At 37.4% G+C, this 14568-nt stretch overlaps 1 protein-coding gene across 9 annotated transcripts in view; it reads left to right on the top strand.

Annotated features, from left to right (window-relative positions):
* Positions 1-3721, top strand: part of NIN (ninein) — a 99016-nt gene extending 95295 nt beyond the window's left edge. For 8 of the 9 annotated variants that reach the window (XM_032405074.1, XM_032405073.1, XM_032405078.1 and 5 more), the window contains 2 exons: positions 11-124; positions 2342-3721. In XM_032405074.1, coding sequence (XP_032260965.1) covers positions 11-124; positions 2342-2551 — 324 coding nt within the window. In that variant the 3' untranslated portion in view covers positions 2552-3721. Of the gene's footprint in view, positions 1-10 lie in introns of all 9 variants that reach the window. The other variant, XM_032405086.1, reaches the window with a different exon arrangement.
* Positions 3722-14568: the final 10847 nt, after the last annotated feature.

Here is a 14568-nt window from a genome sequence, read left to right as displayed (position 1 = left end):
CCTCCTTCAGGGAAACCAGGAGCAACTGGTGACCGTCATGGAGGAACGAATGATGGAAGTTGAACAGAAATTGAAACTGGTGAAAAGGCTTCTTCAGGATAAAGTGAATCAGCTCAAAGAACAAGTGAGCCTCCCGGGTCACCTCTACCCACCCACCTCACATTCCACTTTTAACTCCAGTTTTCCATTCCTTTATCGCCATTAACTTGTTCACTTTTGTTGTCAAATAAAGGCAAATGCTACTACAGATGTCCAGCAGAATTTAGGATTCACTCTCCCCCATACCACTCCAGAAGTATGAATTCTGTATTCTCTACATTATTTTCCCAAAGCTCTTTTAAGGCAGGTTGGTCCACAATTTCAAAAATGTACGTTTGCTAACAGAGACTGACACGGACCTAACGAATTAATTCCTAACAAAGTTCAGCAGCTCAAATTTAATGTTTGTAGATTTTTTTTATTTGCCCAAGACAGGAAACATTCTATGGAAATAAACAGAAAATTTATGTTGGTAAAAAATTGGAAGATAAATGGAACTTTAGCTTTCCTGTTTGCAACAGCTATGATGACCTCAAAAAGTACTTATGGCTATAACCAGACCCCAAAATGCTATGCTCTGAATTAGAATAGGGACCCAGAATTCCAGGACCACTATGGAGACTGACCCTTTTCACCTGCTGGTGGCAGGTGTGGCCTGTGTTTAGAAAGTATTTGTGTAACCACTGATGACATGCAAAAAAGGACTACTTTATAGAACGTGTTGTAGTGCTTTGGAAACTGAGATTAAGAACTGAGGGGCGGGGGCAGAAACTGTCCAGCCTGGTTTTCTAGATATATAAAAAGAAGAAGAATCCCAAAAGAAGGTCTTAATGCAGAGGTAGACTGGAACTTTCCTTTGCCCAATGTCTTAATCACAAAATGAAAGAAAGTCTTACACAATACACATTTATTCAATCCTTTAATCATTCACTTATTCAAAACATAGCTACTGTGTGCCAAGTCCTGTTCTAAGCACTAGAGATACAGCAGTGAACAAAACAAAATCCTGCTCATGTGGACTGTAATTCACTTACAAGGTATCGATCATTTGGCAAGGTAGTAATTTCAAAAATAAAGAAAATGGAGTCCACTTCAGCAGAGGAGAACGTAGAGAAGAAATACTTGATCCAACTCAGGAGTTTAAAGCAAGTTTCCTGAAGGCCTCTTAAACCAAGTACTGATGCTGAGTAAGATTTGAACAGATGAAGAAATGTGAGAAGGACATTCTAGACTATGGGAACATCATGTAGTTATGACAACATATGGGGTGTGGACATCTACAAACATTTTGGCATTAACAGTTCATACGGTCCTGAAAGAAGCAGAAGAAACTAGAGCAATAAGGAGGAGTGGGCAGTAGAGAGCCCTAGGTGCTGAGCTATGGAGTTTGAATTTCATTCTGTAGGTGATGAAGAGCCATCAAAGTGTTTTTTAAAAGTAAGGAAAGAAGGGAGAGAGAGAGAGATGAAAAGTTGTCTTAGGACAGTTTAATAGAGTAGACTAGTATGTTACACCAGCCAGTCATCTAGGTCCTGGGCTTCAGTGTCACCATCTTTATCATTGCCTTTTGAAATGCTAATAAATTAGCTAAGCTTCAGTTCATTATTCCCTAAAAACTCTATACTTTCAGATGCCCTGGTTAAAACTGGGTGTAAAATGAGGTGTAACAAGGAAAGGGGGATTGGAATACATTAATAGGAACCATAATAAAATTATCCCAGGGCTGCTGACCAATTTTCCCAGCCCAACCTAGACTATATCTTCTAACCCTAAAAATTAAAATATATCTTCTAGACAAGCTCTACTATGCAAAAGGGGAAGAGTTAAGGAAAAGTAACTGCCCAAATCTTACCTCTTTGTTGTATACAATACATGGACCAAATTTTAAAATAAACAGTAGGTTATAGCTATGAATGTTCTTAACAAGTGCTTGAGCTTCCCAGAGTTAAAGTTCATACTCTATACCTCAGAAACTATAAAAGTATTTTGATATATTTTTAGAGAATGAAAAAGTAACACCTCATTTATTTAGGTGGAAAAAGACTTTGATTTTTGAGCCTTCAAATATTAATATGTTCTTTTTGTTAGTGACTTCTACAAACATCATGCAAAGAAACAGCTTGGAATAAGTGGATTTGCTCTACTTGTATCCCTGATGCCAGGTCTGATGTTAAACCTGTGTTGTAAAATAGAAGAATAGAATTGATAGACGTCATTTGCCTTTATGAACAATTGTCCTAATGTCACACCTTTAAACTTAATTACAGAAATGGAGTCAAGATGTTTCTGGTTCTGTTTCTAGCTCTACAAGAATACTAAAGCAGATGCAATGGTGAAGGATTTGTATGTTGAAAATGCCCAGTTGTTGAAAGCTCTGGAAATGACTGAACAGCGACAAAAAACAGCAGAGAAGAAAAATTACCTCCTAGAAGAGAAGATTGCCAGCCTCAGTAATATAGTCAGGAATCTGGCACCAGCACCACTGACTTCTACACCTCCCTTGAGGTCATAGCCAAGCCAAAGGATACACTCATATTTGTGCACTTTACTGAAATGGATGGAACATTTCAGTAAGTTCTCTCAACCATTTGTTTTTTAAACCTTTAATGGTTTAAAGTTAAACTCAACCTAAAACTGCCAGCAACAGAACTGGTCTCCATTCATTATAATTAGTTTTTCTAAAGAGACTAAATTATTCCCAAGCTTTGAATTTTTAAAAAATATCCTAATAGCCACCAAAAAGGTAGATATATGAACACAATGCAAGAGTCTTAAAACCCCAGTTTTGAATGAGTTTTTTTTAAATATTATATATAAAGCTATGTGTAAATTCCAGATATTTAAAGTTTGAGATCTGATTAGCCTATTGTTTTGATCTTTATTTAAAAAACAAATGTATGTCTTCTTACACCTTCAAATATGGAAAAGTCATTCTGTTTCTAATACTTTTGGTTCTTTGGTAACAGACCCTGGGCTCAATAACCACAGAGGTCAGAAAAGCCAGAGTCCATAGTACTCTACCTTTTAACACCTATGACAGTATTACCACTCTTGATGTATTCTAGATGTAAAACTGATTTATTCAACTGCACTGTTAACTAATGTTAAAACTGTACTTTAAACATTTTTTTTCCTCCTTAGAAGTTTCATTCGGGGAGCTTATCTTCTAAAAAATGGATAAAGCCACGTTCTTAAAAGCATTTGAACTATAGGGAAAGCATTGAACAAATCACTTTGGAGTAAACAGCTACTCTTAGAAGAGAGATAAGCAAACCATGGGGGTTTCTCTCTCAAGTCTTGGAGTTCATGAACTTACATTTAGGGTTGCTTCAAGAACTCAGGGAACAATACTTTGAATGGTCTTCCTGAAACAATGTAGGGCCTCTTTAAGAATTTGAAATGCATAAACCATGTGACCTTATTTGTCTTATATTTAGAGCTATACTATGATTTTTATTTCTATATTTTTGGTGAATTTACTCTTCTGAAAAGCCTTGATTTTAGAGTTAAAAACTTACGGAAGAGTTATTTGCTTAACATAGGTTAAAATTTCCATGCTTCCTATTCTTCTAACACTTCAAATCTGATCATAAGAATTTCTTACTCTGAGGGTACCTGGGTGGCTCAGTCGGTTAGGCATCTGCCTTCTGCTTGGGTCATGAACCCAGGGTCCTGGGATCGAGTCCCGCATCGGGCTCCCTGCTCAGCAGGGAGTCTGCTTCTTCCTCTGACCCTCCCCCCTCTCGTGCTCTCTCTCTCTGAAATAAAATCTTTAATTTCTTACTCAGATAAGGACTGGCATGCCATCTGAGGTAAAAAAGTGCCAAGTAGGATTTTCCATTCAGTTCTCAAGACCAGAACTTTATAGAGCAGTCAACGTTTTTAAGATGGGTAAATATTTTCCCCCAAATCAAAGCTTTGCTTCTTAGCCTACTTCAGCCAGCCAGCCATTGGTGGAGGACTTATGTTTAGGACACTAACAAAGCTCATTATAGTGACCTACTTGTTTTTGTGGAACAGCAATTAGATAAGAAAAATTCACTCTGATGTATTCCTGGAAGGCCAAACCCATCGATTTACAAGACCGGTAACAGCAAAATCACGCACTGCTTTATGGGCAGGGACAAAAGATTCACGAAAACTGCCTAAGAAGTCATATGATGTTTAAAAATCTCAACAAAATAATTTGCATCAAGCAACTTTCAGGTTCCTCATGGCCTAACCATCTGTTGGTCCCACCTGACAAGCTAGGGCCAACACAGAAATCCTTACTCCAAGAGCTCTGACAAGGTATGGCCGTTTGTGGGACTGGAATTCAAACTCATGAAACAAACCTTTTCAGGTCTGGATAGCTCTTACTTTCAGAAAGTCCTGATTTCTCCCTGGAAAAATAATTAATTTTAATCCTTCCCTGTAATTACCCTTCAAAACATGTCACATCTGCTATCATGCCTTCCCTAATCTTTCATCCCAGTGCAAACATTACTAGTCAACCCAACTACTGGTATGGCATTGGCTTTAACAGAGAATGTTTTTCACTTAAAACTGTGGATAGACCTAGGGGACTAAGGTCATAAATAAACTATGCATCTGTGGTGTATTTATGTGATATGCTTCAAGTTACTCAAGGTTATTACTATCAAAACTGAACACCAAGCAGATTTCTCAAATAACTGGCTTTAGCATGTGATCACATGTGTTGTAATTTTTGTTGTTTTTTACATTACGAAAAGTGTAGGTTAATTTCTCATAAATCTATATTTATGTGTATATAAAATGCTGTATAATGAATGTAAATATGACTTTCTGGAAAGTTTTAGACTACATTTAGAATCCCTTTATCCAAAATCAAAATGCTGCTCAAATGATTAATTGAATCAACATCTAGGTGCTTTATTTCTTGTTTTACTGCACTTATAAAAGGGAAAAAGATCAACATGAGGTTACCTTAAATTTATACATTTGTGCAGCAGTTTATTTTTGTAGCCTAGAGTGGGAATTTAACTGGCAATTTATAATAGCATTTACAGCTTTTAAAAAATCTTTTAAAGAGATTAAATTTGAACTTAAATGTTTAGGTTTTGCTTTCAGACTTTATAATAGCACTCTTTAAGATCACTAGTTATGTATTCTTTTATAGGCATTTAGCTACTTGTTTGTTAAAAGCACTGGTTAAACTTTCTTTGGCTTTCTTAAGAGTTATTTAAATTAGTCTGAGAAGATGGGATATTCACTTCAAGGAAAGAGTCAAGTTTGCCTTTGTGATAATATGTTACACTAAGACAAAGAAAATGTGGATCACAAAACCTGCGTTGTTCTATTTTGCTTTCTTCTGCTCTTTAGAAGTCTGAACTCTTAAGCTCAAATTGTGAAGGGAGAAAAGTAGAGGGGGTGGGGTAGAACCGATCACAGTATTTTATTTATTTTTCTAAAACCTGGATTTTAAAACTATTTTAAATGTGAATCCTTCCCAGAAGCTTCAAATACATTGCTTATATATTTAATCTTGAGCATATTTTACATAAATAGATTACAAAATCATGAGCTTTCACAATTTAGAAGGAGCTCTTACAGGTCTAGTGTTTCAATAATGTACAAATACCCAGGTCAGGTATTATTATGAAGAACATTTTTCTTTAAGAATGAATAAAAAGTCCACTTTATGGTGGACTTTAACATGTGGGAATGAATTTATTTTTTTCATTTCTTTTTTTTCCTGAGGGAAGGAAAAGAGAAATATGTTGCTATTGTCAGCATCTTAAAGGTATTCCCTATCAAGGCAAGGCTAAGTGCTTTGTCATAGTATTAAGCAAGTCTTGTTTTGAATGGATTACCTGTAATGGCTCATTGGAATGATATACAAGTAATGCCAAAAGCCAAGTCAAAGCCTAATAACCAAAGCATTCCATATTTAAAACTTATTTATCATATCATATTTGGACCTATTTGAACATCTCAACACACTAAAAAAGAAAACTGTATTATGGCATATGGATAGCTGTTTATTAAAATTAACCTTTTATTGCTCAGCTTTTTTGAATGATTTAAATTAACTTTATTCTTATGGGAAGACATTTTCACACCATGATTTAAGGGAACACTAGTTTTGTGGGGAAAAAAAACAAAACCCTGAGTTCATCAAAAGCCATCTATAAGATTCTTTTGAGATAAAAATTAATGTGTATGTGTTGATATCAACTTTGTATATTTCATCTTAGCCATTCTCTCTTAAAGGTTTTAATGTGAGCTTAAAATGTAAATAAAGAATTTTGTAAACATGGCTCTTGTTTTCTATATATCCTGAACTTTTATACAGTGTCAGTACGTTCATCATTGGTCTTTAGAGTAAAAGCATCAAAATACTGCACTAAACACATTCTACAAATGCAGAATCTCTGCATCCACCCCAGACCTAATAAATCATATTCTTCATATTCTGCATTTTAAGAAAATTCCCAAGTGATTTGTATGTGATTTAGAGCACTGGGACTCCATTTCTGTCACAGAATTGAAGACTTTTACACCAGCAAATTTGGGGTCCCTGTACCCTGTAGTGGTTCATAATTTACCTCCAGAATCCTGACTCAACCTCAGGTGAGGCCCTACTTGGGATTTTGGGTGCTTTGGAGGTGACTTTGTTTCACTTTCCCATCTTTATGGGTGACTCAGACTTAGTTGAGCTGTTTGTGAATGATGCGATATATACAAGTATAGACATAAATGTCAGCCTGAAAATACATTAAGTCACTATGCTGAATACTGAAATGTAGAATGGAAATGGTGGCCAAACTAGACCCATCTCACAAGCCTTGTTTAATTATTTTCAAAGCTTTTATATCAGCCTTACACTGCCTTTAGGAGGCAAGAGCTATAATTATCCCCATTTTACAGATGAGTAAACTGAAACTTAGCAAAATTGTGACTTAAGTCCACACAGCCAGCTAAAAAGGGCACTCAGGATTTAAGACCCTGATTTGTCTGTATTAATATGTTGCAGCACTTTATCAGTTTCTACTTCCATCAACAACATATGTATTGACTGAATACCTACCATGCATACTATAAAGAAAAATGTAAATCATTCCTGGTTTTCTGTTTATGATTGGGTTGGGGTAGAGTAGTAAGATTTATGCACAAAAAAGTTAGAAAAAATATCCATACAGAAGATGATTAAGTTTTGTTGAAGGATTCAGTACTATGGGCATTAGGATAAGGAAGATTAGCATCTTCAGGTATTTTAATGTAGAATGAGGAAGGTTCTTCACCTACTGTGTTAAATATAATTGTGTATGTACTTCATTGAGATTAGTGTAACCTGTTTGTTTTGTAGTCTCTTATTCATCTTGCATTCAAAAAGTCATATTTTCCCTCTGATATTAATTTGATGTCCATTTTCCCATAATAATGGTTAGGTTTTATCCAAAGGATCAGAATTTTGACCTAAAGTATATAAATTATCTATAATCTATTGATTAAAATGTTAAATTTAATCTAGATAAAATATGTTGTAAGTCACAAAAGTGGTTGTTACTCACTGTTTGGTTTTGCCTCATTTGCAGATCAGGAAAAATGACTGATTTAAACATCTTTTAAAAAAAATTAAAATTCCACAAAGGTGAACTGTAAAACTGAATCAGTAAAAGAGTAGGCAACCAGGATGCCTGGCTGGCTCAGTCAGTAGAGCATTGACTCTTCATCTCAGGGTCATGAGTTCAAGCCACACACTGGGTATAGAGCTTACTTAAGGGAAAAAAAAAAAAAGGCAACCATGTAAAATAAAGCTGGATACCCTTATGTTAAAATATTTAATTTTAGGGGCGCCTGGGTGGCTCAGTCGTTAAGCGTCTGCCTTCAGCTCACGTCATGATCCCAGGGTCCTGGGATTGAGCCCCGCATCGGGCTCCCTGCTCAGCGGGAAGCCTGCTTCTCCCTCTCCCACTCCCCCTGCTTGTGTTCCTTCTCTCACTCTGTCTCTCTCTGTCAAATAAATAAATAAAATCTTTTAAAAAAATATTAATTTTAAACAATTGCATGAGATATGCTTTACTAGTTACAGCAAAGTAAAAATCTAACAGTCCTTAGAGCCAAGATGAGCATTCACCATTTTTCTTTCCTGTTAGGAATTTTATCTGTCTTCAAGATCTCAAGCAATACATAAGCACCAACCCAGTCCCAGGCACTAAGATGTTATCCACTGGAGTGGTGGGCGGTGGGAGGCATGGGATGGTTGGGGGATAGACACTGGTGAGGGTATATGCTATGGTGAGCGCTGTGAATTGTGTAAGACTGTTGAATCACAGACCCGTACCTCTGAAACAATACATTATATGTTAAAAAAAAGAAGAAGATTGTAGGAAGGGAAAAATGAAGGGGGGGAAATCGAAGGGGGAGATGAATCATGAGAGACTATGGACTCAGAAACAAACAGGGTTCTGGAGGGGAGGCGGGTGGGGGGATGGGTTAGCCTGGTGATGGGTATTAAAGAGGGCACGTATTGAATGGAGCACTGGGTGTTATACGCAAACAATCATGGAACACTACATCAAAAACTAATGTATGGTGATTAACATAACATAAAAAATATATATATTTTTAAAAAAGATGTTATCCAGTATTACAATGCTATGGACAATAAAAATTGTCAATGTTATAAAAAGCAAAAAAAAAAAAAAAAGCCTGGGGAAATGTCCTAGATTAAAGGAGACTAAAGAGACTTGATAACTAAATGCAATTAACTACTCGTAGGTTGGAATTCTATATTGGAGAGGCCAACTGGATATGGATGGTACAGTAGAATATAGCCTTATATCAATTTTAAATTTAATGAAGTTGATAATTAGTATGTTTATGTAAGGCTATATTCTAAGGAAATACACACTGAAGTTGTTTTTAGGGATAAAGAACCATAATGTATGCAACTTACAAATGATTCAGAAACAAAATTATACACATACACACAAGGACTCAGAGAGTAATGAAGTAATTGTGCGAAATGTTTAAAATTTTGGGAGGGGCACCTGGGTGGCTCAGTCAGTTGAGCATCCAACTTTTGATTTTGGCTCAGGTTGTGACCTCAGGGTTGTGGGATTGAGCCCATGTTGGGCTCTGCACTCAGTGCAGAGTCTGCTTGTCCCTCTCCCTCTGCTCCTCCCCCCACTCCCTCAAGCTGTCTCTCTCTCTCACATAAATAAATGGATAAATTTTTTTTTTTAATAGGGGAAGGGTATGCAAGTATTTGTAATATTCTTTTAACCTTCTTTAAGTTTGCAATTATTTCCAAATAAAACATTTCTATCTACAACATATAGATAGAAATTTACTAAATGTGGTAGTAGGCACTTAACTTCAACTTTCCTTACTCTCATGGCAACTCTGAAGCGTAGATGGTATTCCAATGGGAGAGAAGAGGAAACTGACTAGAAACCACGTATGGCAGCCTATCCATATGCCTATGGTCTATTATGTAAATTTTGGTAGAATCAGATATTTTTCCTATTTCCCTGGAAATATAGAAAATGGGAAAACATGGGAGAGATGGAGGCATTTGGCAGAAGAAGTAAAAGCCAGAAGAAGCGACAAGGGGGTCCATAGGGTACAAGAGAAGCTGTTCAGGAAATTAATCCCCCCTCCAGACACAAAACAACAGTCCTTAAAGCAAGACATAAAGGTCAGTAGGAGCTCAGGATTAACAGTGCACCCTCTTCTATCTCTTCATTTGTTAGCACGCAAGCATTTATTTTTCCTGAGGTAGAAAACACACTTTATCCATGCCTACAAATGATTGTACTCTCCTTCTACCCTCTGGAGAATGTGACTCAAAGAGAAACTTGTGGCAAGTTAAAGTAAAAGGGGATTTACTATAAGAAATCATATTTGTTTCATGGAACTGAAGGGCAGAAAATACAGACAGACTTCATGAGGTATCAAATCAAAGACCTTTGGGGCTCTCCCCTGCCCCCCTGCCCCCTCTCTATCCTTATCTATCTCTCATCACGTGGTCTCTTGTTTTTTGTTTCTCACTCTGCACCTGTTTGGTGGGGGTGGAGTGGGGGGCAGCGGCAGTGTTTTCCTATCACTCTCCTGTTCAAATGCTACATAGAGTTCAACAATTACTAAAATCTGGTTGGATTATGGAAAGACCCTTGCCGGATCAATCAACTATGGACAGCAAGGGTCAGGGTCTTGGGGTACGGTACAAGCTGCAGAGGTTACCACATGAGACAAAATACTCTCATAAATAAGGGGTTATGATGGATAGTGAGGGAAATTTGGGCTTAAGATGTGTAGACAGTGGATAAAAATGACTTCAAGGGTAGGATTTCAAAGAGATTTTTCTGTTTACTCACACTTTTATGGAAACCTATTCAAAGATAAGTGCCATTTTAAAATGCCACCTGGTGACAAAAGTAGTTGCTCACTATTGTTCATGTTATTCCTATCTTCTGTCCTTGTTCCCTGCCCCCAGGTCTTTGTCCTGATTCCTACATTTTCTCCAGATACCACATTCAGAGCTTCGTCAGGGTGTCCATCCAAGTCACAGTGGGTATAATAAATAGCACCTACCATAACCAACGTAAGCAGTGCAATCCGGTAGCAATGTATTAAAAATATTGACAGGGAAAGGCAACAGTTAAAGGTCTTTTTAAAAATATAATTACAGAAGATTTAAATTCTGCATTAAGACCATGCATAAAAGGGGCGCCTGGGTGGCTCAGCCGTTAAGCGTCTGCCTTCGGCTCAGGTCATGATCTCAGGGTCCTGGGATCGAGCCCCGCATCGGGCTCCCTGCTCGGCGGGAAGCCTGCTTCTCCCTCTCCCACTCCCCCTGCTTGTGTTCCCTCTCTCGCTGTGTCTCTCTCTGTCAAATAAATAAATCTTTAAAAAAAAAAAAAAAAGACCATGCATAAAAGAAATTCTATTGAAGTTTGTCAAGATATTTTCCTTTACTCTCAAAATCTGGTGTAAGAGCCCCTCCTATGTGCTTGCATAAGCACCCCGTGTATTTTCAGGTGAAGCTGGTACCACTCTGTGTAATTGCCTACTGACTTGTCTCATCTCCATTAGACTTTTAAGATATTCCCAGTTCCCAACCCAGTGAAAAAAAATTGGTGCCCAATTAACACTCATCACATGGATGGAAAAGAGTATACGTTTTTTAGTTTTTCATCCTGTAAAGGCACTGCCCTCACAGGAGAGTATATATACCAATTGTCTTATGTATATGATTTAATGGTGCTCTTCTCAGTCTTTAGTGTTTATTAAAGGGCCAAAATTTTAAGAATATATTAGTAAGAAGTTGCAGAAAATTTTCCAAATAATTTAAGGAAAAATAATCTTTTAGCAGGATAAAATCAAGTGCTATATTCCAGCAGTTGAAAGAATACATTTCCTTTCCAGGCCCATAAATCACAATCTAGTAACTGACAAAAAGTAGTAAAAGTTCATGACATTTACTTAGATTAATGGATTGTAAGACAGTATAACAAGATAAAGACCACTTTTTCTAAAGAAACAGGCAAAATTCTAGTGAATTCTTTTTGACAGAGATGCTGGGCTTAAATTATCTCACATAATGTTACAATTGCTTAATCTTTGCTATTCAACAAATTGCAGCATTCTCATTTTTCTGGTAAAAGCAAAAACTGAAAAGTTGGTTCTGTTTGCATGCAATGGGGTCAGGCTTTGCCTCAAGGTTTGTGCCTGGATGTGATTTAAATGTCTTCCTGCAATAAACTGTCACCCACCTGATTGAACCTAGCAATCCCATGATGCAAGAAGATAAGTGTCTTCCCACCCACTTCTTTATTTCTATTCTTCTGCTCATTAGTACTTTAAAATGAAGGTAGGCAAGGACCAGGGCCACTTCAGAACAATTCATTAAAATTGTCTCCCAAAATGAAAAATAACTGCATCTTCTTAAATTCAAAGATGATACATATTTTAAGAGAATATTCCAACACAAGATAGAATTTTTATTTTTTAATGGAACTCATTCTTACAATTAGCTTCCCTATAACCTCCACTCACCAGGCTTAATTCCACATTTTGAAGCTAAACAAAAATCAATCTAATTATACTCCTACACAGCAGTAGCTTCTCCCAATGATAACTATCACATCTCTACTATGTCTTCTCTCTATATATTTACAATTCCTTTTGGTGCTTCTAGTATGATTTGGTTTCTATTAATGTCTCCTTCCCATTTTGCTCTTCTGCAGTTTGTCAATTAGCTCAATTCCTATAATTTAGTGATTTCCTTTCTTCTAAAAAATGTATTTAAAATTTTTTTTTTGTACTTAAAAAAAAGAATATTCCAAAAAAATTTTTTTAGGGGCACCTGGGTAGCTCAGTTAAGCATCTGCCTTGGCTCAGGTCATGATCCCAGGGTCCTGGGATCAAGCCCTGCATCGGGATCCCTGCTCAGGGAGGAGTCTGCTCCTACGTCTCCTTCTGTGTGTGTGATCTCTCTCTCTCTCTCTCAAATAAATAAATCTTAAAAAAAAATTTAAAGCACTATAAAGTAAAAATTACCCCAAATCTTAAAACCCAGTAGGAGCCACTGTTAATATTTTGGTGAAATCTCTTCCAGACACAATTTTATGCTTACATATGTACACATATGCACACATGCACAGTTACACAATTTTATGTAAAGGACAGCATATGCATACATGTGTATACACATATACACACACATATATATGGTGTGTTCCATAATTCTCCTATGTAACAAATGTCACATTATTTTCCTTAACTAGCGTAAGTCTAACTTCACACTCCTCAGTGTGTCAGTGACTGGTCTTAATTGGATGGTCCTCCTCCTTTTTAAGATTGTACAGGAATCCCATCTACTAACCTTTAGGCTACTACCCTCCATTACCCCCCATTTATTACAGAATTTAACACCTGGATCATTACCTTGTTGATAACTATTCCTGTCATTATTCTTGGTGACTTCAATTTCCATACAAAGGACAAGAGTCTAAGGGAGGTAAAGAGTTTAGGCAGCAATTCTGTTGAGAAGTTGGCTGTGAAAGGAAGGAGAGAGAGTAGGAGGTAGATATGGCCCACAGAGAAGCCCTGTTTTAAGATAGGAGCTAGTTGGGGTCCCTGGATGTCTCAGTCATTATGTGTCTGCCTTCGGCTCAGGTCATGATCCCAGGGTCCTGGGATCGAGCCCTGCATCAGGCTCCCTGCTCGGCAGGAAGCTTGCTTCTCCCTCTCCCACTCCCCCTGCTCTCTCTCTCACTTGTGTGTGTGTGTGTGTGTCTCTCTCTCTGTCAAATAAATAAAATAAAAAGATAGGAGATACTTAAGTATCAAACTTGAGTCTAATGGAAATCAGACAAGTAAGTGAGAGTAGAAAAGGAGGGAATAACTTAAATTGGTCATGATAAAAGCACAAAAAGGAAAGAGGTTTGAAGGTATGTACAGGGTAGAGGTTTAGGGAAGAAGCACAGAATGTAAGCTAGGTGAAGAGAGCAGTGGGGACAGGAGTTGGATGTGGGTAAATAGTTGACATATGTTGAAAAGTAGTAGAGTCAGTGTTTGGGGGTAAAGATTTTTTGAAGGGAGGGTGCTAAAATAGATGAGTGGAAAGGTACAAAATGATGGTCAAGGAGTGGGATGTTAAAGAATTTCTGAGGTAGCACACATAAGGGTCATAAAGTGGGGAGAAGAAAAGATCAAGAGAAATGAAGAGATCAAGGACCTGAAAGGCCAAGGTTTGGGATTGCTTTCCGGTCAGATGTCTGTTCCCATCATTTCACGAAAACTGCACTTGCCAAGGTCACTAGGAACCTCTTCAAGTTGCCCCATTCCCACTGTACTTGACATAACCTCCAAACGTAGTCCTTCTAAAACAAAACTGTAGGCCACACTAAAACAAAATTAAACATCACACTCTTGTTTAAAGTCTTCCAGTGTCTCCCCATATCCTCAAGCTCAAGTCCCCATTCTTTAACATGGCTTACGTCCTTCACACTCAGAACCTAACTTCTCACCCTTGCTCACTGTCCCCCATGCCCCACAATTCAGCCATACTAAACTTTGGCCAACTTCCCAAAGGACAAGGCTGTCTCTTGCTGTGCTGTGTCTGTGTATTGAGTAGGGAGAGAAAGGCAGAACAAATAGTTGCCTCTAATTAACCATTCTTGCCTCTTCTTTAAAGTATGAATATTGAAATTAAACCATGCATGGAATTACCCAAATTTAAGACTACATTCCCTAGCCTCTTCTGTAGCTGGGTATGGCCATATGACAAGGTTTTGGTCACTGATATGTAAGAAGTCTGAGAAGATGTCTGAAAGGGATGAGATATATCTTTCTTTGTGCCTTCTTTGTTCCTACTATCTGGAGTAAAGATGATGACTAAAGATCTAGCAGCTATTTTGGACCACGAAAGTGAGGGCCTCATCCTACAGATTGAAGAGCAGATTGCTGGAAAGGGCTGATATTGCTAACAAATTCGTGTAGTTGTCATTCCATTCCAGCAATGGAATATTATTCAGCCACAAAAAAAAGAAGGAA

Source organism: Phoca vitulina, unplaced genomic scaffold (assembly GCF_004348235.1).
Source record: "Phoca vitulina isolate PV1807 unplaced genomic scaffold, GSC_HSeal_1.0 scaffold7, whole genome shotgun sequence".
NCBI lineage: Eukaryota > Metazoa > Chordata > Mammalia > Carnivora > Phocidae > Phoca > Phoca vitulina.
Note: the sequence above shows the minus strand (reverse complement) of the source record. Positions and strands in the feature narration are given on the sequence as shown.